Source organism: Xyrauchen texanus, chromosome 17, assembly GCF_025860055.1.
Source record: "Xyrauchen texanus isolate HMW12.3.18 chromosome 17, RBS_HiC_50CHRs, whole genome shotgun sequence".
In the NCBI taxonomy this organism is placed as follows: domain Eukaryota; kingdom Metazoa; phylum Chordata; class Actinopteri; order Cypriniformes; family Catostomidae; genus Xyrauchen; species Xyrauchen texanus.
Genome location: NC_068292.1, coordinates 18495065 through 18521032, shown reverse-complemented (window position 1 = coordinate 18521032; position 25968 = coordinate 18495065). Strand labels below are relative to the sequence as shown.

At 39.9% G+C, this 25968-nt stretch overlaps 1 protein-coding gene across 1 annotated transcript in view; it reads left to right on the top strand.

The window, feature by feature from the left end:
• Positions 1–25968, top strand: part of LOC127657630 (rap guanine nucleotide exchange factor 5-like) — a 77103-nt gene that overhangs the window by 32114 nt on the left and 19021 nt on the right. Inside the window, exons 11-13 of the mRNA XM_052146497.1 lie at positions 247–347; positions 22548–22660; positions 24487–24624. Of these exons, the coding sequence (XP_052002457.1) occupies positions 247–347; positions 22548–22660; positions 24487–24624 (352 nt within the window). The remainder of the gene's footprint in view (positions 1–246; positions 348–22547; positions 22661–24486; positions 24625–25968) is intronic.

Below are 25968 nucleotides of genomic sequence, written 5' to 3'. Positions count from 1 at the left end.
GGAACCGCACCTGGATGGCAGGTTGATGCCGGCTGCTCTGGTGGAACAGGAGGAAGATGAGGATGAGGACGAGTCCTCCGACACCAGCAGTGGAGACCAAGCTACCGTGCCCACGTTTGACGTGCCGTACTTCCGTTACATAGATGAGGAGGGCACGGAGGAAGAGGGCGAGGAGGGCTGGTGCAGCAGTCGCTCGCTGTCTTCTATTGAAGAGGAGGACTCAAGTGACTCTTCTGTCTCCCACAGATACGCTGCGGTGCCCGCCACCCGTGAGAAGGTTCTAGAGCACCTGCTGGGCCACCTGAGGCTAGATGGAGAGCAAAGGAGCCCGCAAAGAAAAGAGATAGGTGAGCCGTCACCTTTCACCTCAGCTGTGACCCATATATGACTCATTATACCATGTGCATGTTAGATCAGTGGTAACTGTTGGTGTGTAATGTTTGTTGAATGTTAACTGACACTTTCATGACCCTTTTGTGTGGAAAAGGGTCATGAATCAACGTGATCTCATCTGTTTGATCATCATGCTCTGAACTACAGTAGGACTTTAGAAATGTTATTTAGGATCTAAATTAAGTACCTGGAATGTTTTAAACCAGCCTGATAACATCATGCCTTGCAGAAATAATTTTCTTAAACAGTATTTTTTTCCAGTAAACCATCTAAACATTTTTAAAGGGATAGTTCACCCAAAAGTCAAAATTCTTTCATAATTTTCTCACCAACACCTTCTAAAGTGCTTCTAAAGATATGATTTTTTGCTACAAAGGTCTTACCATGCACTTGCAGTGTGAGGATCTTCAAGGCTGAGATATTTTTCTAAAAATCGTAGTTTTTGTTCTGAAGATAGAAAGTCATAAACATGTGCGATGGCATGAGGGTGAGTAAATGATTAGATGATTTTATATCTGGGTGAACTATATCTTTAAATCAAGACATATTTACCTGAGGGGGTATTTTGTAAGGTTTATACTTAAATTTGCCAATGGGTTAATGTAAAAAAACTGAATTCAAGAGATGTTCTCTGGCTTATTATCTCATTCTGTTTTGATTTATAAATAACGATGATTGTAAGTGAGTAAGAAAATATTTTATTGCTGGGTGGAAATTTTGAAACTAAAAAAGCAGCCAGTAAAACAGAAAAAAAAGCAGCCTAACTGTGCAGTAAGTTCATCAATAGCATCCATCAACATTGCCATTATTTCATTCCAAAAATGTGTGGCATTTGCTCTGAACAGCAACGCAATTCATATTTTTTGTCTATGTACTTTAGTGGTTAATGACCTGATAGTTCTGATCTACTTTTAACCGGTTCCTGTCTGTGTGTTTTCTCACTGGTACTGAGTAATTCTTTCCTGCTTGCTTCAATGCCTGGATGGCACGCTCTGCGTTTAGCTGGCAACAGCAGAGAGGTAGATCATGGTGAATAATTTGTTCAGTTGGACCAATGAAAATTATTTTCTCTTAAAAAAAGGACAACAGATATTGTATTGGGATGCACCTTTAACGTTTTAATGTAACACATACTTTAATGTAATAAATACGTACCTAAAGTACTTAAAGAGAGGTCCTAGGTATTCAGTTTTCCATTCCTGATTTTCCTGCATGGGTTGTACATGTTGTACAACTATTGATTTAGAATCTCCAAAGGAAACAGAGTATCTCTGTAGCCCTAAAGCTGTTGTCCCTAGGTCAAATTTGGAGTCGAATTGTGAATATGTGATGATTATCAAGCATTCAGAATGTTCATGGTTATATTTTTTAAGCACAGTCACTCACACATGGTTGTTTATTAGAATTAGTGTGTTAGATATAAAGCTCAATATAAGCTCTCTCAGACTAGATTAGAGAAATGAATGAGTGTTCTTTTCCCTCTGAAAACCTCTGACACTTCTGTGGCTGCTCCTCCTCCCTGTGCAGGGCTAAGGCAGTCCAGCGGAGTGAGTTCTAACCTCATTAAAGGCATTGATAGCTAATCGCTATAGTTCAGCTCAGTTCTCTTTGTGGAGCACAGAATCTGTTTGCTCAAATCATGCACTGCTGCAGTTCTTGCTGTTTTCAGTGCAGTTACAGCTTTCTCTTCCACTGCTGGACAGAGAGAGCAGATAGCTGTTAGTTCCATGACACCACACATACTCAGATTAATTAACAAAAAAGAGAACATTTATCATGAATGGATTTAAACTCACTGAGCACTTTATTAGGTACACCTGTACATCTATTATTAATGCAATTTCTAATCAGCCAATCGTGTGACAGCAGTGCAATGCATAACATCATGCAGATATGGGTCAGGAGCTTCAGTAATGTTCACATCAACCATCAGAATGGGGAAACATTTATATCTTAGTGATTTTGACCGTGGCATGATTGTTGTTGCCAGACGGGCTGGTTTGAGTATTTCTGTAACTGCTGATCTCCTGGAATTTTCATGCACAAATTCTCTAGAGTTTACTCAGAATGGTGCCAAAAACAAAAAACATCCAGTGAGTGGCAGTTCTGTTGATGAAAACGCCTTGTTGATGAGAGAGGTCAACAAAGAATGGCCAGACTGGTTTGAGCTGACAGAAAGTCTATGGTAACTCAGATAACCGCTCTGTACAATTGTAGTGAGCAGAATAGCATCTCAGAATGCAAAACATGTTGAATCTTAAGGGGGAATGGGCTACAATAGCAAAATACCATGTCGGGTTACAATTCTGTCAGCCAAGAAAAGAAAGCTGAGGCTGCAGTGGGCACAGGCTCACAAAAACTGGACAGCTGAAGAATGGAAAATGTATTGAATTTGGTGCCAACAGCATGAATCCATGGACCCAACCTGCTTTGTGTCAACAGTTCAGGCTGGTGGTGGTGATTTAATGGTGTGGGAAGGATTTATTGGCACACTTTGGGCCTGTAAATGGCTATCAATCCTCGCTTGAATGCCATAGCATATTTGAGTATTGTTGCTGACCATGTGCATCCCTTCACAGCCACAATTTACCAATCTTCTGATGGCTATTTCCAGCATGATAATGTACCATGTTAAAAAGCAAAAGTCATCTCAAACTGGTTTCATGAACATGACAATGAGGTCACTGATCTTCAGTGGCCGTCCCAGTCACTGGATCTGAATCCAATAAAACACCTTTGGTATGTGGTAGAACAGAAGATTCACATCATGAATGTGTAGCTGACAAATCTGCAGAAATTGTGTGATCCAATCCTGTCAAAATGGATCAGAATCTCAAAAGAATATTTCCAACATCTTGTGTGCCATGAAGAACTGAGGCTGTTTTGAGAGCAAAGGGAGGCCCTACCCAGTATTACTGTAGTGTTCCTAAAAACGTGCTCAGTGAGTGTATAGTGTGTATGTTTGTTATGTACACAAGTTTTAAAGGAAAAGTTCACCTACATAATTTACCCACCCTGTTGTTCCAAACCTTTATGAATTTTTTCCCCTGTGAAACACAATAGGAGACGTTCGGCTGAATGTTCACTCTGCTCTCTTCAAACAATGAAAGTGGATGAGGGACAAGGGGCTGTTAAGCTCTACAAAGGACACAAAGGAACCATAAAATAATTCTTAAAGTAGTGCATACTGTAACGCTGGGAAGAAGTCAAGAGAGCTGGATCTAGGTGCAGCTAAGGATTTTAATGAAAATAAACAAATACAAATAACTGGTAGACACAGGAACAAATAAAACATCCACGATGGGATACAAGAACATAAACAGGAGCAAACATCTATGAAGGGCACTGGTTAAACACGGGAGGTCAAACACATGCAACAACTGACAACGAATGATTAAACAACAGGGCTTAAATACACAAAGGATAATGATAAATGAAACACAGGTGAGGACAATGAAGGACAGCTGGCAGAGATGAGAGCAGGGAATTATGGGAAGTGTAGTCCGGGAACAGATGACAGGGGAGAAACACAGGCCAGACAACAGTGAATCGTGACACATACAATTTATGGGGTATAATTCACGTTTTCGGTTTTTATTCCCTGAACACTCGTGCTTGACAGCTGTCGTAACATACAAATTTTATGAAAAAGAGCAGCTTGTAGATTCAACAGAATTACTCCTTTTGTGTTCTAGAAGTCATAGAGGTTTGGAAGACACAAAGTGTTTTTTTTTGTGTTAACTGTTTCTTTTAACACCTTTGTGACGAAGTACACTTCTTATTTTTGTCTTTCTTTTGTATGAATCCTTTACAAAGAACCCAAAGATGTGTTGGTGTTTTCAGGATTAACAGTGATATATTAGGGAGGGAAAGCCCAACATGATCTATAAACTGTCAGATGAAGTGGCTTCACTCCTAAGTGCCTGGTAAGCTCTATTCTGCTGGGAGGGTTTTGTATACACTTTAAAGCTATTGTGGCTGAAATTGTGTGAGAGATAATAAATTATATCAAAACCTATTTTTTGATGCAATATTTGAAATGCATCACCGTTGCATTGCCCAGGTGACCCATATATAGTTATTGTAACCTCTTTGTGTGCATTTGTGTGTATTGTGTACAGAAAAAGAGACCAAGAGAGACAAAGAAAGAATCAGACAGACAGAGATTCCCAGAGGACAGGTCTCAGGGGGATACAAGGCTTGCCCATGTATTATGTGGGGTTGTCATGCTTGCGCACTCCTCACATGTATAGGGGAGTGTATCGTTTGAGGGGCGAATATTGATTTAATGTGGCTTCTGACGGATACATCAGCTGATCCCATATGGATTCCATGTTTACATCCTGCAGGACAGGCAGCTACTGCAGACAAAGGGATTTAAATGTTTGTTGTTTAAGGTATGAAGCCAAAGGGAAGCATGCAGTAAAAGTATTGATTCATTTATTGAGAGCAGAGGTTGTTGTATTGTTTTGCCAAATAAAAGGTATCCATCCAACTGCATCTCCCTGCAGAGCTGAAGCTCTCGGCATGCATTCTCAGAGCTAATACAAAAACAAGGCAATAAACATCAGAGAAAGAAAAAAATTGTATATGTTCGGTAGTGGTTTTGTACATTTTGTTTACTTTTGTGCCTGTGGTTATATGTTTATGTTTATCCTTGGGAACAACCTAAGCTGGTTTGCCAGTCTTAGAGGCTGGAGTTTAGAAGTCTAAAGAGATTTGAGAGCATCTTTTATCGTTTGAAAATATTGATTGCAGAGTAGCTTACTTATGTCATCACAAGCTTCTTTTGATACAAAAAATAGAGTTTACATTTAATAAAATAATCAATTCATACATGTGATATTTGTAATTATCATTTTTTAATTAAGTGGATGGAGTTTAGAGTTTTAAGTTTTAATTCAGCAACTTATGTCAACTCGATCTGTTTTAATGAACAATAATACAATTAATACAATTCATAGCGATCAATTCACATACAGTATATGACAATTGTGACAAATATTTGATTACAAGGGCGAAAATAAAGTGGTTGGAGCCTCTGCAGGATACTGGATGCCTGACAATTGAACGCGTGTCTGATCGTCGCATCAGGTTTGTAAATAGCTTTGTTATAATGAAAGTGATCTAATTTTGTTTTTTGAGCTGCTGTTGTTTGGAAAGCTTTGATGCTGACATTATCCATCCCAACAGCCTCTAACTTTTGTGGTTTGTGGTTTGAGACCAGCAAGCTTTTGGCTGTTGGTGAAATGGGGCATAAAACAAGGATTGGTCCTGAATGTCAGTGGGTGGCACCGGCCCACCCAGGCCCATCCGTGGCAACAGCAGTGGCTGGGAGACCAGCTAAGACTAGCTAGACCTGCTGAAGTCTAGTTTGTCCAGCTAGATAAGCTTAAATCTTAGGCTGGTTTTTAGCTTCTTTTTTTTCTGCAGGGATAAACATTATTCTGTTATGAAACACAGAAAATTGCCAAAAGTATTATGACACCCCCTTCTAATTAATAGGGTTGGGAATTACACCAATAGGTTCATAAAATGTATACAGCATATATATAAAAATGTAATGGGGTGTACCAAAGCCCCTTTTGCTCCTATGCTTAAAACAAGGTCCATAAATAAATTATTTACTGAGTCTGGTGTGAAACAACTTCACTGGCCTGCACAAAGCCCAGACTTGAACCCCACTGAACACTGTTGGGATCATCATATCAGTGCCTAACCTCACTAATGATCTTGTGTCTGAATGGAAGTAAATCCCTGCAGTGATGTTCCAACATCTAGTGAAAAGCCCTCCCAGATGAGTGGAAGCTGTCGTAGCTGCAAAGTAAGGACCAACACCATATTATTGGCAATGATTTTGCAATTAAATGTTCAAAAAGGACATGTGGGTGTGGTGTTTGGGTGTCCACATACTTTTGGCCATGTAGTGTATGCAGAAAGATACATGTATGACATTTTACAATGTAACAATGATTCTTGTAAATGTCAAAATGGAAAAGATAACCAGAGGACTGTTTATTTTTAATGATATCATGTTTTTCTGCAGCCGGTTGTGTGTATATGAGGGTGTAACAGCATAGGAGAATTCTGCCGGTAGCAAAGAAGCAGTTGGTTTGAGGGACAAACCTAATCTGCCTATAACACTTATTGATCCTCAAGCCAAGAGAGCAGTGTCTCTGTGTCATTTTCTCCAGTAATGAACATACAGCAGTGGGGATTTCTTTAAGACTGCAAGGGAAGCTCAGGTTCCCCTATAATGTCAAAAAAATAATGGTCAAATATGTACTATTGTGTAAACAATTTATTGACTAAAAATGCGTTAGAACACGTTCATCTTGAAGACGAGTTCGTTCAGAATCAGCTACATTACATATTGCAGGTCGGCTGACTCGATTTACTTCTCATACATTCCCGTAGCGTCAGTGCATTTCCCTGTTGAAGCCGAGCTTCCATTGACTTCAATGTGGCTGCTCTGAACAGTTTTTTTCAGTGCTCCGAAAATAGACGGTCATTGGATAAATGCTGCGATTATGTCCCGCCCACGGACGCTCAGCGCCTCTGGGGGTGAATGAGGAGTGGGCTGGCCCGACTCGGGCTTCCGCGTGATGATTGGAGGATCTGTCGAAAGACTGCATCTCCTTTTGATTGACAGCTGAATCTGTACTATAAGAAGTCACTGAAGCTATTTCAGGCTCAGTCCCATCATGGATTTCTCAAGTGTAGTCGAAAGACAAACTGCTGCAACCTATTTCTTTATATTTGTTTGGCTTAAATTGCTAGTCAATTTGCATAATACATTTCACACAATTATACACCATATTCCTTGTTTCAGTTTTACCAAGTTTAATATATTTTGTTTTAGAGCCGCTCGTTCGTTCGCTCATTCATTCATTCATACAGTAGGCTAGGCTAGCGTCGTGACGGGTGAAACTGCGCACGATGGCAGACGGTGCTAATATTGTCGACCTGATTTTGGCGAAGCCATTTGAAAGTCTTCCTTACGAGGAAAAAATTAGAATTAAACAGCAGGGCAGATCAACACCTAAGATTGATTTAGTGCAAAAAATAGGGTAAAGAAGTTTATAATGTAGGCCGAAAATGAGCTTCCCCTCTTTGAAAGACCAGCAGCCGCCACTGACATACAGTATCTTGTTGGGTTTATAGTGCCTGCTATTTAATTCCACTAAGTCGCTCTTTAAATCATTCTTTTAGTGTACCATTCTGATTAAATGTCATATTAAATTACATGCAGTTTGTACTGTATGTTTATTAAAATGATAAAGAGAAATTCACAGTGCATCACATTTCTTGAAAGTCATCGCATTTAAAGATGATTTAGAGACAACATAAAGCATTAAGGTTTGCAAATGTAGTTACATGCCTTTACAATATTCACTCTCTGAACCTGAGCCTATATGGCATAAATGTGACATAGCACAGGAACAGAGGTGGGTAGTAACTTGTTACATTTACTCCGTTACATTTAGTTGAGTAACATTTTGGGGAAATTTTTACTTTTAGAGTAGGTTTAAAAGTGAGTACTTTTTACTCTCACTCAAGTAAATTTCTAATTATTTTGTTTTACTTTTACTTCTTTACAATGTGTGGCGTTACTGTCATTACATTATTGGGTTTAATTTGAATTAATGTGTAATTTATTGAGAGATTATTGAATGGGACTTTTACAAGAGCAGATGTTCACAGCTGATGAGACGCTCCCACTTGAGTGATGAGACTGTCACCAGTGCAGCAGCATCAAACTCTTCAAAGTGAAACACTTTCTTTGCTCCACACAGTGAAAAAAAAGAATAGTTTTGTCATGCAATGCCTTCTTTGAACACCAAGACAAGCTGATATTTCAAGATTAAAGTCATAGCTGCAACTTCAGGAAGCACGCTGAGGTAAATTTTGGCTCTACTCTAATGCGGGCTTTGCTGTGTCATTTTCAGGTTGATTCTGTTACTGGGCTCTTATGACATCAGTTTTTAAGTGTACATTTTTAAATCAGTTCAGCAATATATCAGTGGGCTTTGTCCCGCATGTCATGAGCAGTAATTATGCAGTATTTATGCATTTACGCCCTCGCTGGGGTTCTGGAAAATATTGCAGCTACTTCAGGCGGATTAACTGTATAAATAAATGTAAACATCCAAATTGAGCGTAAATCACTGCTATTCGCGTGATCGACAACTGGAGCGCGAACAGACAGCATTTATGCACGTGCACCACGAGGTGCGCAGGGCGCGTGTGAGATTGTAGGATTTTCCTGACATTTTCTTAGTTGCATTTCAGAGCAAAAGCCATGGTCTGCAGAGAGCTTCCAAAGCATCAGAGGGATCTCATTGTTGAAAGATATCAGTCAGGAGAAGGGTACAATAGAATTTCCAAAGCATTAGATATACCATGGAACACAGTGAAGACAGTCATCATCAAGTGGAGAAAATATATAGGAAATTTCTTTGATTTGATTTGTTATTAAATATTTATGGGGTAATTTCCAAATTTTTCACCATCTCAATCCAGCCACACCCTGCATCAGACATGCTTGTGTAGCGTCTCGGGTGCGTTGTGTCATAAACATAAAATGTTTAGGTCACTGTGTCAAGTTAAATATAGTTTAATACTCAATATTTAAACACATCTTGAGATCCCTTAGTTCGCATTTTTGCAAAAATGAAAAGTACGAATTTGAGTAATCCACAAAAAAGAAAATGTGTGGTCATGTAGGTATGCTTTTTAAAGTCTCCAGTAAACCAAAATCTGAGTTTGGTGGCCTGTACGTATCTATTAGCTTTGAAGCCATCTGTGTTTTTCTAAAAGTTGACAAAATTAAACTTTTGCAGTTATATACAATTAAATGTTACCGTAAAAAAGGACAAAAAATATTGACGATTAATATTGCACTACACAAATTTTGTTCCAAGCGTATTCTCTCTAGAAGAATGTGCCCCACCTGTTCCTGTTTCAACAGGAAATATGTCAACACAGGAAAGAAAACTGAGCTTTTCAAGTGATTTCATGGGGTCTTTAAGAATGAAGAAATTGCAAACATGAACTGTTACATTCAAAGTTGTTTCAAGACAATCATCTGTCATACCCTCTCATTAAGTGTAACAGTCTAATTTTTTCCTGCATGCTCTGCTTTCTTGCATGCATCTCTCAATATCATAAACAGCTAACCAGACCTGTGCCTACAAGCCATTAACGGCAGAATCCCTCAGCTGTCCATCACAGCATCAGACAACAGCTTATTTGACCTGCTGTGTCTGCCCGTCATTGAGGTGCTCATTATTGCTAATGTTTTTCAGATTATTTTTTCAAGTCAAGCTGAGCCTGATGTTTCCCCTAGTGTGGAGGAAGAATTTTAAATAGCTTGTACAATGTAAGAGAACCTGAGAACACAGCTGGAACAACTTTTTTACTTTAATTGCAAAAACAAAACATTGTATCTGCCATTGTTTAGCCATTGTTTTCATCAAAATTCTATTGAAATATTAAATATTAGAATGAGATCTATTAAGCTTTCAGATGTCTCAGTATTCATAATGAGTTCATGTGGCATCTTCTCAAGAGCATGCATATTGATCCTGAAACTGTGTTTGGGTGAATCTCAAGCCCAGGTCACATTTGACCTAAAAATCAACAACAATAACAACAAATTCATTTGCATACATAAAATTAAACTTAATTTTGGGGCTTGCTTATTTTTTATGTAAAATAATGTCACAATGCAAAAAATCAGAAAGGTTCTAAACTATTCTGTATGTTTTATTTAAGCAAAATGCAATTTCCTATTTATTTGTTTTGATTTTGAAAAGAAATATGACATGGGCATGTTCATTTCTCCTGTTTTTGGCTTATCCCATTTCAATATATATATATATATATATATATATATATATATATATATATATATATATATATATATATATATATATATATTAGGGCTATCAATCGATTAAAATGTTTAATCGAATTAATTACATGGTGTCCCGATTAATTAATCGCATATACAAATATTTGCTGAGAAAGCCCCATATAACAATAATTCAATATATAATGATGAAATAATTATACATAGTTATCTTTAAATATAAAAAAATTATATATATATATATATATATATATATATATATATATATATATATATATATATATATATATATATATACAGTATATATACAGTGTATATATATATATATATATATATATATATATATATATATATATATATATACAATATATATACAGTATATATACTATATATATATATATATATATATATATATATATATATATATATATATATATATATATATATATTATATATATACTGTATATATATATCAATATATATACAGTATATATACTATATATATATATATATATATATATATATATATATATATAAAATAAACAAATATTCAGATAGTTAAAATGCATTACATTCTTGTGGCAGAAGAGTTCATCATTGATAATACAATATAAAAAGCGGCTTTAGAATACAATGTATTGTTTACTACCATATTATTGATCATAAGTCAATCATTGGCACACAGTTCACAGCAATCCATTTCACAAGTGAATTTGTCAATCAGTTGGAGATATTGTGAGGGTTTGTTTAGGGATCCGTCAATTTACACCTGCGTCAGATATTTTTTTTATTTAGAAACAAGCCAGGGGTACACATAGTACACAATACTACAGATATATTTTACAATAATACCAAGACATTATATTAATTACATAGTGCAATGGTTTCCAATGCTTTGGAGTTGTTGGAGGTACAAAGTGTATTTAAATAATATTTCAAGTCTTTACAAAAAAGTGCAAATAGGGGCTTTATAGACATACATTTACACTTATGTATTAAAAACTTGGCAAGAAAAATAAACAGATTAATCAGAAAATATTAACTTAAGTTATCAAATCTGTGAAAACCAAATCGTCTTTATAAAGCAAAGAAAAACTAGTTAAAATAGAGGTACGTACAAACAAACAAACAAAATTTTCATTTACAGCATTACAGAAGGAGCAAAGTGGATCTATTTCAGGGAGCATATTTCTTAAATAAAGATTGACTGGGTAAAACGGTGTAATAGTTTAAAGGACACACCCTTAACCTCGTTGGTAATTAAATATGTATGAGGTAAAGACCATACGACCTGCGTCAGACATGCTTGTGTCGTGTCTCGGGTGTGTTGCATCATAAAAATAAAATGTTTAGGTCACTGTGTCGAGTTAAATATAGTTTAATACTCAATCTTTAAACACATCTTGATATCCCTTAAAGATCGCATTTGCGCTCCATCAAGTGTTTTGAACGCAAGAAATTGTTTTCTTCACTGTATAAACTGTGTGTTGCTCACACAGCTGAAATTTAAATTAGAGTAAACAGGTGGTACTACACGCTTGAATTTCTCAGTTAAGCATTGCGATTAAAGTGTGTTAATTTTTTTAATGCATTCATTTTTGTCAAATTAATCGCACGTTACTAACGCGTTAAATCGACAGCCCTATATATATATATATATATATATATATATATATATATATATATATATATATATATATATATCTCAGGCCTCTTATTATATATTGAGTCTACACTCTTAGTCATGTCAGTTCAGTAGTTGCTACATATAAAATTATCATAAAGTAACAATTTTATTACCAGGGTTAATTAAAATTCATTCTTTTTTATCAGTAAAAATATTTTTTAGGAAAAACTGGTTCTGGAGAAGAAATGAAAGAGTGAACCATAGATCAGGTTTATCTGCAACTGCAGAGAGCAAGTGTTAATGAGAATGCCTCTGCAAATTAGTGCCTGTGTGTGTGTGTGTGTGTGTGTGTGTAGCTGCACATTGGAAGTTTTGAATGAACACTGCAAATGTAACACTGCTTAGAGTATTATGCTGTTGTACTGTATATCAGCGTGTCTGTCATTAGGCTGTAGGCATGAGGCTGCACGTAATCTCAGTTGTGCTGATATTCAATAAACCAGCACAAATGTGAGGGCAATATTTATTTTATACATCAGCGCTATAAACATTAGTTAGTAAAGTTATTTAGTTTATTTCAGTCATGACAACTCTCAGATCAAATTTAAGGTGTTGTTGGACATGCTGCTGTTGCACAATTTGACATACATTTAGTCCCTTTGGAGCAGAACTAGACAGGTGATGCTGGGGTGGAGGAGGGTTTCAGAGAAGAAAAAAAGGTGTGCTGCAGTGAAGCCGGCTTACCTGCAAACAACTGAGGCAATTTAAGGTTAAGACAGACAAGTTAGACTACACTGTGTGGAGTCCGGGGTGGCCGAGCAGCGACTGTGCGGTGTGAGGCCAGGTCGGACACCTGCAGTGGATTTTCTCGCCCAGCTGTGGCTGTTTACAGCATTAACGGGTGTAAAAGTAGCGAGAGCTGCAGTCGGGGAGAGACACAGGGAGAGAGAGAGAGACTCAATGAAGCTGTTTGTGTGTTTGAGCTGTAAAGCCAACAGAGTTTATGTGTAGTGAAGCTGAATAGCAAACCTTTTGTGTACCGTTGAAAAGCGGCCTTATTGTGCGCGACTGGAAAGTGCAACAATAAATGTCTACGTGTTTTGTCAAGCCGGCCCCAGGTTTCCTTTTCAGCTTCACTACACATAAACTCTGTTGCTTTTCAGCTCAACACTTCACATAAAGTCTGATTGCATCTCAGTTCACCTCAGTTCATTGCTACACATAAACTCTGTTGGCTTTTCAGCTCAACTGTACACATAAACTGTTGGCTTTTCAGCTCAACACTACACATAAACTGTTGGCTTTCCAGCACAACACACAAACAGCTTCGTTGAGTCTCTCTCTCTTTCTCCCTGTGTCTCTCCCTGACTGCACTCATCTCTCACTTGCCGTGGCTTTATCTCTTTTGCCCGTTAATGCTGTAATCAGCCACATCTGGGCGAGATAATCCACTGCAGGTGTCCAACCTGTCCTTGCTCCGCACAGTTGCCGCTTGGCCCGCCCCAATCTCCACACACTACTCAAAAAAATAATTATTTTTAAAACAAAAATAGATAAATAGTACATTTTTAATTTGTCCGGAAAACAAAGCTTTGAAGCTATTTTTCAAAAGTTTCAGTGTTCACATAGTTACTGTGTTTTTTGCCTTTGTTGGGCAGTTTAATCCAATTAATTCGATCCTTGCAGTGTTTGATAAATCTAGCTGTGAATGGAGTTAAGATGGGCAAGGAGGAGGCGAGAACTGCCTTGTCAATACAAATAATAGTTTAATGATAATCTTAATAGAAGACACAACACACACATGACGGACACGTCCGTTAACGATCTCTCTCTCCCGCACGATCGACCTTAAACGATCTCTCTCTCCCGCACGATCGACCTTTATCCCTCATGGTGGCTTAATTAGCCTAATACGGGACCGGGTGTGTAGGATCACGACCCGGCCCCGCCCTCCGCCCTGCCACATTCCTCCCTCATTCTCTCAGGCTGGGGAGCCCCCGGCCTGACGTACACCCCCCCCCCCCTCTTTCCCTGGGGGAGGGCATGCTTTAAGTCTAGTCTGGCGGCAGGTCATCCCCATCTACCTGGACAAGGGAGGGGACAAGGGGAGGGAAACAGAAATAATAAAAATGGGGGGGTACTTCCTGTAACAGTGTAGTACCCCCCAAAAAACTGTAAAATTGAAAAGAGGGAAGAGGCCAACGCAGAGCGACAGTGAGAGAGAGAGGAGAGAACTCGCCAGTTCTCCGATACGCCATAGCTTGTTCCTCGGCCACTCCTCCACCCTCTATCGGATGACAGCCGCACCTCTCCGGGTGGATCAGAGGCAGTCCTCCAGCCCCTGGCGGACGGAACGCCCCGCCGCGTTCTCGGGGAACAGAAGGGGTCTCCCCCGCCCCTGGCAGCGGTTCTCTCTCTCCAGGCGGTCGGCAGTGAGCCCCTCCCCACTCACGGTCAGCGGTCTTAAACCCCGCCGTGTTTCAGCGGCTGGTAGGGAACTCCTCCGCCCCTGGCAGCCGCCCTGACAGCTCCAGGCGGTCGGTTAGGAGCCCCTTCTCCCCTCGCGGTCGGCGGCCATCGTCCTCTTTCAGGCGGCTGGGCTCCTTGTCCCCCGGCTGCTCCATTGGGGTGGACGGTAGTGGCGAGAACTCTACTACGGCGTATCCCTCCTCCTTCCCGGGCTTCGGCACCAGTGTGACGGGTGGGCAAGGAGGAGGTGAGAACCGGCTTGTCAATACAAATAATAGTTTAATGATAAACTTAAAAGAAGACACAAACACACACATGACGGACATGTCCGTTAACAATCTCTCTTTCCCGCACAATCCCCTGTAGTCGACCTTTATCCCTCACGGTGGCTTAATTTGCCTAATACGGGACTGGGTGTGTAGGATCACGACCCGGCCCCGCCCTCCGCCCTGCCACACTAGCTATGTAAATCTCTGCCATTAGCTTGCACTGTAGACAATGTGTAAGTCTGTGTTTGTGTTTGTTGGAATTGAGGCTTTTTAATAAAGCAATTTGGTATCAGTTTCAGGGCGTAATTCTGGGGTGTTTGTAATCTCTATGTTTGTACCTATGTCAGTGAGCAAGCACCATTGGCTGCAGTGTATACAGCTGCACTCTGCAGATTACCATAATGATGTGAGCATTTCAGTAGAGCAGAACGCACAAAGCTTAGGGAAGTAAGTGTGAAATTAAGGAGGAATTTACTTACACTGCCAATGCAGCACTTTTACAATGCAGCCAGCAGGAAGAGTGGCACTAATAGGATTTACAGCTTAAGGAGTCACCATACACTGCTCCACAAAACACTCACTCATTCATTATTCTCTCTTTTGCTCACTCCATCCTTTCCTCCGTTTTGCTTTTGGTTGATCATTCTAGTTTGGGTAATCAGTCTCGTTTACTGTTAATTGGAATAAATGTCAGAGTGACTTAAAATATGACTCTTGAGAAATTACTGTAATACACATTTGAAGCCAGAAATTTACATACACTTTTGCCAAAGACATTTAAACTCAGTTTTTCACAATTCCTGACATTTAATCATAGAAAACATTCCCTTTCTTAGGTAAGTTAGGATTACTACTTTATTTTAAGAATGTGAAATGTCAGAATAATAGTAGAGAGAATTATATATTCCAGCTTTTGTTTCTTTCATCACATTCCCAGTGGATCAGAATTTTACATACACTGCATTCCAATCTACTTCTTGATGTAATTCTTCCTTATGATCATGCAGAATGTTTTCATGAGATGAATGGGAGGCTAAACAAGAAGTTAAAATGTGACGAGCCTGCAGTATACCCAACAGACTCATGCTTTAATTTAAATTAAAACTTGAGATTTCCAACCCAGCATACAGGTACACGCTACATAAACCATAGTCACACTCAAAATTACATTAAACAGAAACCCACATCGTGGGGTTGAAGTATCTGAGTCTATTAATAATATACAGTAAATTAAACCTGGAAATAAAATGTAGGATTTTGCAGGTGTGCTTCACCGAACAGGGCTTAGTTGATCGGCTTGTGATGCACGAATGACTTGCATGCACAGCGCGATTCTCGTCACACTTTAATAGTGTTTAGTCTCCCATTCAGCTGATGAAAATATGCTGCGTGATCATGAGTAAGGATGACATACATTGGAATGCAGGTGCGAAAACTTCATATAAATAAAATAGACTGCTCCTATCTCGCTGTTGCTTGCGTACTGGTGATTACACCTCTGTGTGATTTTCGGCACAGCCATTGACCAAGAAAATAAAAAGTGGTACTCTATGTCAAAAAGGTTGTCAACCCCTGCTTTGTAGGTATGCTTGGTGTCATTGTCCATTTTTAAGATCCATTTGCGACCAAGCTTTAACTTCCCAGCTGAAGTCTTGAGATGTTGCTTCAATATATCCACATAAATGTACTTTCTCATGATGCCATCTATTTTGTGAAGTGCACCAGTCACTCCTGCAACAAAGCACCCCCACAGCATGATGCTGCCATCCCCATGCTTCACGGTTGGGATGGTGTTCTTCAGCTTGCAAGCCACACCCCTTTTCCTCCAAACACAATGATGGTCATTATGGCAAAAACAGTTCAATTTTTGTTTCATCAGAGCAGAGAACATTTCTCCAAAAAGTAAGATCTTTGTCCCCATGTGCACTTGCAAACTGTAGTCTGGCTTTATTATGACCATTTTGGAGCAGCGGCTTCTTCCTTGCTGAGAAGCTTTTCAGGTTATATCGATATAGGACTTGTTTTACTGTGGATATAGATACTTGTCTACCTGTTTCCTCCAGAATCTTCACAAGGTCCTTTACCTTTGTTCTGGGATTGATTTACAGTTCAAACACAAACTACGTTCATCTCTAAGAGACAGAATGCATCTCCTTCCTGAGCATTATGATGGCTGCATGGGCCCATGGTGTTTTTACTTATGTTCTATTGTTTGTACTGATGAACGTCGTACATTCAGGCATTTGGAAATTGCTCCCAAGGATGAACCAGACTTGTGAAGGTCCACAATTTTTTTTCAGAGGTCTTGGCGGATTTCTTTTTATTTTGTCATGATGTCAAGCAAAGAGGCACTGAGTTTGAAGGTAGGCCTTAAAATACATACACAGGTACACCTCCAATTATCTCCAATTACTATTTGCCAATTAGCCTATCAGAAGCTTGACATCATTTTCTGGAATTTTCCAAGTTGCTTAGAGGCACAGTTAACTTCGTGTATGTAAACTTCTGACTCATTGGAACTGTGATATAGTCAATTCAAAGTGAAACAATCTGTCTGTAAATGGTTGTTGGAAAAATTACTTGTGTCATGCACAAAGTAGATGTCCTAAACGACTTGCCAAGTTTGCTAATATGTAATCTGTGAAGTGGTTAAAAAATGAGTTTGAATGACTTCAACCTATGTATATGTAAACTTCAACTGTAAGTACTTTGACTGTATAATTAGTTTCAGAGATCCACAAAAACTACATTTGTAAAAGCAAACATGTTGTTATTATTATTATTATTATTATTACTTCAGTTGATACATTTAGGGCCCTATTTTAATAGCTCACACATTAAGTGCAGCGCTTTGCCATAAGTCATTTGTGAAAAGTCAATGGGCATGGCTATTAAGTTTAGGTATTTTCGTTCAAGCATATGCAAAGTCTAGTTGCATGTAGTTTTGGCAAAATCGCCGGCGCCATGCGCTAATGGGCTGGTTCAAATGCAATTTCATTCTGAGGTTTTCTCTTAGTATTCCACCATCTGCTTACAATTATATGGTCCATTCCCTCAAGCACCAGCGATATAAAAAAGACAGCACATTCATAAGAAGTTGGTAGTGCAAATTGACTGTATGCAATAAAATTGTACGATTGAAAATTACATACTTTTGTGCATTTATTGCATCCTTGATTGTCAGCCATATTCCTATTCCTATAATGCTCCTTTTACATGCATAACATTTTTTATTCTCATTAGAATTTGGATTTAGACTCTGTTAAATTATAAGGAATGTATGTATTAGTAATCGTTTTTATCTACTGACACACAAATCATGGTTTCCCTTCTGTCACTCACTCGACTTTGTGTCGATGTAGTGACATTAGGGGTCTCTCTTGAGAGCCTCTGTTACCTCTTGTCTTTGAGAAAAGGCTAATGAGAATTGGCGAACAGAATTTGCTTGCCCCTCCCCCAGACATAAGTATAAAAGGAGGGAAGTGTGCGTCTGTTCAGACAGCAAAATGCCTGCACCTGGCGGGATTGACCGTCACTCCCATCCAAGGCCTGTAGGTTGATGTCGTCTCTGGCGACCAAGGCCTACCACACTGCTAGACAGGCCACCAACGCCATGCATGCCATGGCCCTCCTGCAAGTCCACCAGGCCAAGGCGCTAAGAGACCTGCACTTGGTTAGTCCTGATCCTGATGTGCTGCAGTAACTGTGCTCGGTGACCGACCTCGCCCTCCGGGCCACCAAGGTCACGGTGCATGCATCTGGTCGAGATGCGGGACCCTGACAAGGCTCGCTTTCTCAACGCCCCCATCTCCCAGATCTCCCAGATCATCTATTCAGCAACACCATAGTGGACTTTGCCCAGCAGTTCTCATGGTGAAGAAGCAGATGGAGGCCATCCAACATATGGACATATTGCCCCGCTGCAGCTCAAGGTCTGGGGAGTCCTCCTGCGGCTGTAAAACCCAAGCAAGTCTGCCCGAGCCCAGCTCTCAGCCCCAGCGTAGAGCTCCCCGCATGAGGCGGAAAACCCTCCTTGATCCGGAAGTCTCCCAAACGCTCCTGAGATGGGCAACTCAGGGAGAGAGAGACTTCTGCCGCGGAGTTGGTGCTCAGACCACTCCATCCCCCCAGTGGAGGGCCAGGTTGAGAATCCTTTGTTACTTTTATTTGTTTGCCACACCCCCAAAGGGCTGCGGTACCCACATTGTCAAAAAAAGAGCAGTCTCCTCACACCCTGGGTCACTTAGCCGGTTGGTTTGCGGCAGTAGACCTGATGGATGCTTACTTTCACGTCTCAATATTACCCCGTCACAGACCCTTTCTATGGTTCCCTTTCGATGACCAGGCATATCAGTACAAGGTCCTCCTCTTCGATCTGTCCCTTCCCAAGTCAAAGTGGAATTGAGCATTCGCATACTCAACTACCTCGAAGACTGGCTAATCTTAGCAGTCTCAACAGTTGCTCTGTGCAAATGGGGACTCACGCACTTGTAGGGCTTCGGCTCAACTGGGAAAAGAGCAAGCTCTCCCCGGTTCAGAGTATCCCTTTTTTCTCGGCATGGGGTCAGACTCAGTATCAATGACAGCGCACCTCACAAACGAGCGCACGCAGTCGGTTCTGAACTGCATGACTACGTTCAGACCGGGCACAGCGGTTCCACTGAAACAATTTCAGAGGCTCCTGGGGCATATGGCATCCTCAGCGATGGTCGCACCGCACGGGTTGATGCATATGTGACCGCTTCAGCACTGGCTTCAGACTCGAGTCCCGAGATGGGCATGGCGCCACGGCACATACTGTTTGACCCTAACCCTTCCTGCCATCACTTATTCAGCCCTTGGACAAACCTCTGTTTTCTATGGGCAGGAGTCCCCCTACAAAAGGTGTCCAGATGCATCCTAGTTACTACGGATGCCTCCAATTTGGGCTGGGGCGCCATGTGCAATGGAAACGCTGCCATTGGCTCCTGGTTAGGGCCCCGTCTGGGTTGGCACATCAGCTGCCTAGAGTTGCTGGCTGTACTTCTTGCCCTACACAGATTTCTGCTGTTGATCCACGGCAAGCACGTGTTGATTCGTTCAGACAACACAGCGACAGTAGCATATATAAATCGCCAGGGTGGCGTTCGCTCTCGTCGCATGTCGCAACTCCCCCGCCATCTTCTCCTTTGGAGTCAGCAGCAACTGAGGTCACTGCACACCACTCATATCCCAAGCAACCTAAACGCCACATCGGACGTACTGTCATGACTGGTAATGCTCAGCGGAGAGTGGAGACTCCACCCTCAGGTGGTCCAGCTGATTTGGGCTCAGTTCGGCACAGCACAGGTAGATCTGTTCAGGTAGTGAACCCGCAAGTGCTGCCCGGGAGGAGGCAGACCCAGCCTTAGCATTGTTGTGTTTGGTGCATACTTTCCAAACCCACTTGGATATGAGCAGCTCTTTCTCTGCTTGGTGGACAGCTTAAAGGGAATGCTGGCCACAACAGAGGCTTGCCCACAGGATATATATTTAAAGATATTTTTTTGTTATCAAACAAAGTGGGACACGGCCATAGATATTGTGATGAACTACTTATGGTTAAAAAGTGAAAAGTGAAAAGTGAACTTGAAAATGTATCACAGTTTGCAGATGCCACTTGGTTTGATATTTTGATTAGGTTAAACAGTATTACGTAGTTGCACGAACGACAGTGTTGTTGGTAAAGACTTCAGAATGTTTGTCTGTTCTTTTTAAGGTGTCTGTTTATGATTGAATGAACACTGCTAATTTACACTGCTTCAAAATTAAAGGTAAAATTATACACACTGATGGTTTGACGGACAAATCTGATCAATTTCATTAATAATTCATATTTGATTTTGCCTATAATGAGAGTAGATTGATTTATTGTATTTTTGCATTCTAGCATGTTTAATGAATGTACAGTAATATTTCCTCTGATTTTGAGCCATTTACTCTGATTATAAAAACTTGTTCAATTTACAGTGCCTTACAAAAAGTTACCCTGCAAATCATTAATTTTGTGTATCTCCCTGAAAAAAAAGGAACTGCATGAAAAGAATCTCAAACTATATATATAATATCTTGTATGAAATCTAGATCAGGTTGGTTTCTAACACCTATGTGGATGATTTTGTTGTAACATGCATAAAGGTTGCTAAATGCATTGGCAAACCTTTATAGTGTTTTAACACATTCCAAACTTGTACCCATATGATATGAGAAGTCACAAATATGTTAAAGCATGTGTCTATTTAAGGGATGTGTATTGGGTTTGCTCCCCTGATCTAGGTTAAGCACAACATTAGTAATCCTCAACGTTTTACATTTGTTGGAAGTATCCAGAATGTGCGTATATCTGTTTAAGCCGTCTAAAATATACACAAGGAAAAAAAACTGTGATTTAGATGCTTAGAAATAGAGATTCAGTCGATGTGCAGATCACATTAGAGTATGTATTGATGTCTGTGAGGGCATGTGCTCAAATTTAGGGTTCTGCAGGGCAAATTATAGCATAATGTGGAGTGAATCCATATCAGTCATTATTAGGTTGACTCGTGTGTTTGAATGGGTTCAGCAGAGAGGTCAGGCATATTAAGGGCTATTTAATGCCTGTTGACAAATGAGTAGATGTCAGCACTGATATTAAAGATCCAAACTTTATTAGAAATAAAAGCAACCATTTAGTTCTTAGTATGCCTCAATCAGGGACATAGAAGTGACTCAATTAGGTAATGTGGCTACAAAGCTTAGCTTGCCAACCATACCTTCATATGATTGGATATCACATGCCAGTCATTATTAGAGTACTTCACAATGATTTTATATGAATTGCTCATCTATCATGTCTTATTGCCTTTATATGAAATAATTGAACCATGAATAATCAGTGCATATCATATACGCTGCATTATGAGCATCACAACATTGACAAACGTGACAAATCATGTAATGAATGTCTAATAAATTCCTCTGCATCTTTTCCAAATAGAATCCTTTCAACTAAGGTTCAATGACCAATGTTTAAATGCGGTCCATAACTGAGTACAGAGCAAACATTCTGTCTGTCTGCCTGGCGGAAAAGGATTGCCCATATCACTGCTCAACTGTATTAAAAACTTTACAGTCTTGTTCAAGGACACATGCACTGAATGTGTTTTTCTTCAGTCATACTTCCAGAGAAGGATGATGTATGAACAGCATCAGCAGAGAACAAATCCAGACAGACACAACTTTAATTAAAATGGAGCAAAAGGAAAGCGTGATAAAGCAATAGAAGAGAGAGAGAGAGAGAGAGAGAGAGAGGAGGTTAGGAAAATGAAAGTACATGCAAACTGCCTATTGTGTTTGATTCACCTGTCCTGAATTTTTCATGACATTCTGACATTTCAGAACATGTCATTCTGTTTACGGTCTTAATGTAGCGGCACTCATTTTCATTTTAAAAAGCTTAAAAGGATATTTTACCTAAAATTAATATTCTATCATCATTTGCTCCCCCTCATATTGTTCCAAACCCGTATGACTTTCTTTCCTTCATGGAACATAAAAAGGAGCGGTTGGGAAGGATGTTAGGGACTGACAGCTTCATTCTCAGCCTTGTTTACAAATAAAGTGAATGGCTATGTCATTCTGCCTTACACCTCCTTTTGTGTTCCATAGAAAGAAAAGTGTAATATAAGATTTTGTAACGGCATGTGTGTGTGTGAGTAATTGATGACTGAATTTTCATTTATTGTGTGAACTGTCCCTATAAAATCTTCATATTTATGTTTCTCATTCCACATTTGCAGCGTTCTCTTTTATATGTGAGATTATGTGCCGATTTCTCACTTTAATATAGGTAAGCAACAATATAGGCTTTTTCACAGAAAAATGTCTAATTCACAGTACATGCTTTGTTCATTTTCAGAGAGTCTGTTGGATGATTTCCTGCTGACGTACCCTGTGTTCATGTCTACCAGTGACCTGTGCCAAGCACTACTTGCTCAATATCCTTCATTTACATGCATTAATGCTGATGCTGTTCATACAAAGGGAATAGTTCACCTAAAAATGAAAATTGTGTCCAAACCCATATAACTTTCTTTCTACTGCAGAAACAAAAGAAAGAATTTCCTGTTTGTGGCTTATAATGCAAAAACAGTTATTCAGTAACTCACTTTAAAGTAAAAAAAAAATTACCCAAAACTATAATACAGGAGTGGTGGTGGTGTAGTGGAGTAAAGCACATAACTGGTAATCAGAAGGTCGCTGGTTCGATCCCCACAGCCACCACCATTGTGTCCTTGAGCAAGGCACTTAACTCCAGGTTGCTCCGGGGGGATTGTCCCTATAATAAAGGCTCTGAAAGTCGCTTTGGATAAAAGCGTCTGCCAAATGCATAAATGTAAATGTAATGTAAATGTAATACAACTAGTCCATGCCACTTGTGCATCATGTTCCAAGATTTCTGAAGGCATATGGTAGATTTTAATGGGTAACAACCCAAAATGTATTTCACTTTCATGATCTTGATTGAAAAAGGAAAGCAAAGAGCGTGCTTATGCTTTCACTTTTCACTGATGAATGTGCAAAGGAGAGCTATGGTGGAAGTCATGATTTTCACAGTATTAGAACTCATATTATGGTTTAATCTCTCAAATGCCAAATAGATATAAAGATTTCTCTTTAGACATTTTTATTATCAAAATGTAATTCCCTAAATATAAGTGTACTCAATACTTAAGCAACTAAAACATATAATTGTACTGAAATTTCCACACTTTACTAAAGGGATAGTTATCCCAAAAAATAAAAATTATCTCATTATTTACTCACCCTCATACCATCCTAGATGTGTATGACTTTCTTTATTGTGCAGAACTCAAATTAAGATGATCTCAGCTCTGTTGTTCCTTAAAATGCAAGTGAATGGTGACCAAAACTTAGAACAAAGGCCACATAAAAGTAATCTATAAGACTCCAGTATTTTAATCTATATATTCAGAAGTGTTAAATAGATAAATAATCATGTCATTTTTTACACGTACCATATTGCTTCTGTTGACATGCATTTAACCCATGTAATCTTATAGATAACTTTTATGTGGCCTTTATGTGATATTTGGAGCATCCAAAAAATACCTTCAAAGGTCTGATCACCATTCACTGCATTGTGTGGACCTACAGAGTTGAGATATTCTTCTAAAAATCTTAGTTTGTGTTCTGCAGAAGACAGAAAGTCATACATATTTGGGATGGCATGAGGGTGAGTAAATGATCAGAACATTTATCAGAACTACCCCTTTAAGTTGAACAACTGTGCTAAAATAGTGTAAATAGATTTCTCTAGTGCCAAATTAGCACATTAGTACGATTTCATATAGGCAGGATGTCACATCTGCCATCATAGGTAAAGACTGAATTATAAAACAGCTATTTCAAACAGTCATACTAATTTGCAACATTATTAACATTTTGGACTGTGTTTTTAATCTATTAAAAATGACCTTGGTGAACAGAAATATCCTTTTTTAATTGATTCTAAACTTCTGAATGGTAGTTTGTTATCAGTATCATCAGTATCAGTAACTGATACCTCCATAAAATGATGAGCAATGTATGGAACGGTACGATGACAGCACTATGTTAGACATAATCTCCTTACATGAGCTTAACAGCATTACTCTGCCAGGTGTTGAACCACTTAACTAATTCAACACTGTTTAGCTGAAGGCACGCAATTAAGTTTTCATTTAATACAGAGATTTCACCCTCAGGCGTTTCCTTTTCCTCTTAACTGTGCTTCTGACTACTGCAGTGTGCTGAAGTAGATTTGATGCCTTAACTGCTTCTGGCCCACCTATTGTTTAAAGAGAGGACGGATGAAAGATGAAGAGAGAGAGACTCTGCTTAGGAAACGAAAAGTACTGCACCTGCTCTCCCGGTGGAGCTCTCTTTGCACAGACCTGCCGCAGGACGATGAGCACGCCAAACTGTTCCTCAAGGTATGGATGGAGATATAGGGAGGGAGGGAGACAGAGAGGGAGGGAATTCTTTTTGGAAATACAAAACTGCCAGAAGCCCCTAGAGCTTTTGTTTATTTAATGCCAGATGAGGAAGAGAACATAACATTATCGCTGGCTTCAGATGATTCTGAAATGCCCTCTGACCTTTTCATTATTATACGCTGTATGCTGTCATTTTGTTTTGTGAAACCTCGGAAAATGGAGGCTTTGCTGCACATAAATCTGATTTGTTATTCAAATCCGATATTTGGGACTGACTGTCCATATCATTTTGCAAGTGATGACATCACTTTTCAGAGATCAGACAATATATAAAATGTCAACATTAGTTGCCATAAACATTTTGGAAACAGAGGATGGAAAACGTCTCGGGTTATGACTATAACCCTTGTTCTCTGAGAAGGGAACGAGACACTGCGTCATTGAAAACGACTCTTTGGGGAACGCTCCTTAGCGTGCGCCTCTGAAGTATGAATGAAACTATTCCAATCTTGATTGGTGTTGCATCATGACGTAACATGTGACGGCATAACCAGATGCATAAAAGTGACGCCGGCACACACACACATTAGCCTAGCGATGAAGCAAGCCGCTCTCAGGCCTTGAGGGGCGTGGCAGGACGACGCAGTGTCTCGTTCCCTTCTCAGGGAACAAGGGTTATAGTCATAACCCGAGACGCTCCTTCCGAGGGAACTCGCGACTGCGCCGCTGAAAACGACTCTTTGGGGAACGAATGCCCTCTAGGCCACGCACCGAAAAAAGGTCTGCCCTAGGGTGAAACTGAACTCAGGCACTCAGCTAGGACGAGAGCACACGTGCGCCAGGCGTACTAGGGAGGTGCAGACTATAAAACCTGATGAAAGTGTGCGGGGTAGCCCAACCGGCTGCCTCACAGATCTCCTGGAGGGGTACTCCCGAGAAGAGAGCCCTAGAGGACGCCATGCCTCTAGTTGAATGAGCCCTTACGGCCAAATGTGAAGGCAAATTGCGCACCTTGTAGGCCGAGATAATAGCCTGAACAATCCAATTACTAATGGTTTGTTTCGAGGCAGGGAGCCCCTTCCTAGGTGACCAAAACACACTAACAGTTGGTCCGACCTCCTCCAGGAAGAGGACCTCTCGAGGTAACGCCAAAGCTCTGACAGGGCAGAGCAAATGGAGCTCTCTTCTTCTGCCGACACATGAGGTGGAGGATGAAATGCCTGCAGGATCAGAGACCGTGCCGTGTTAGACGGCACCTTAGGCACATAGCCAGGTCTCGGGTGCAAAATGGCTTTAACTCCGCCAGGGGCAAACTCCAAGCAAGCTGGCGTCACTGCCAGG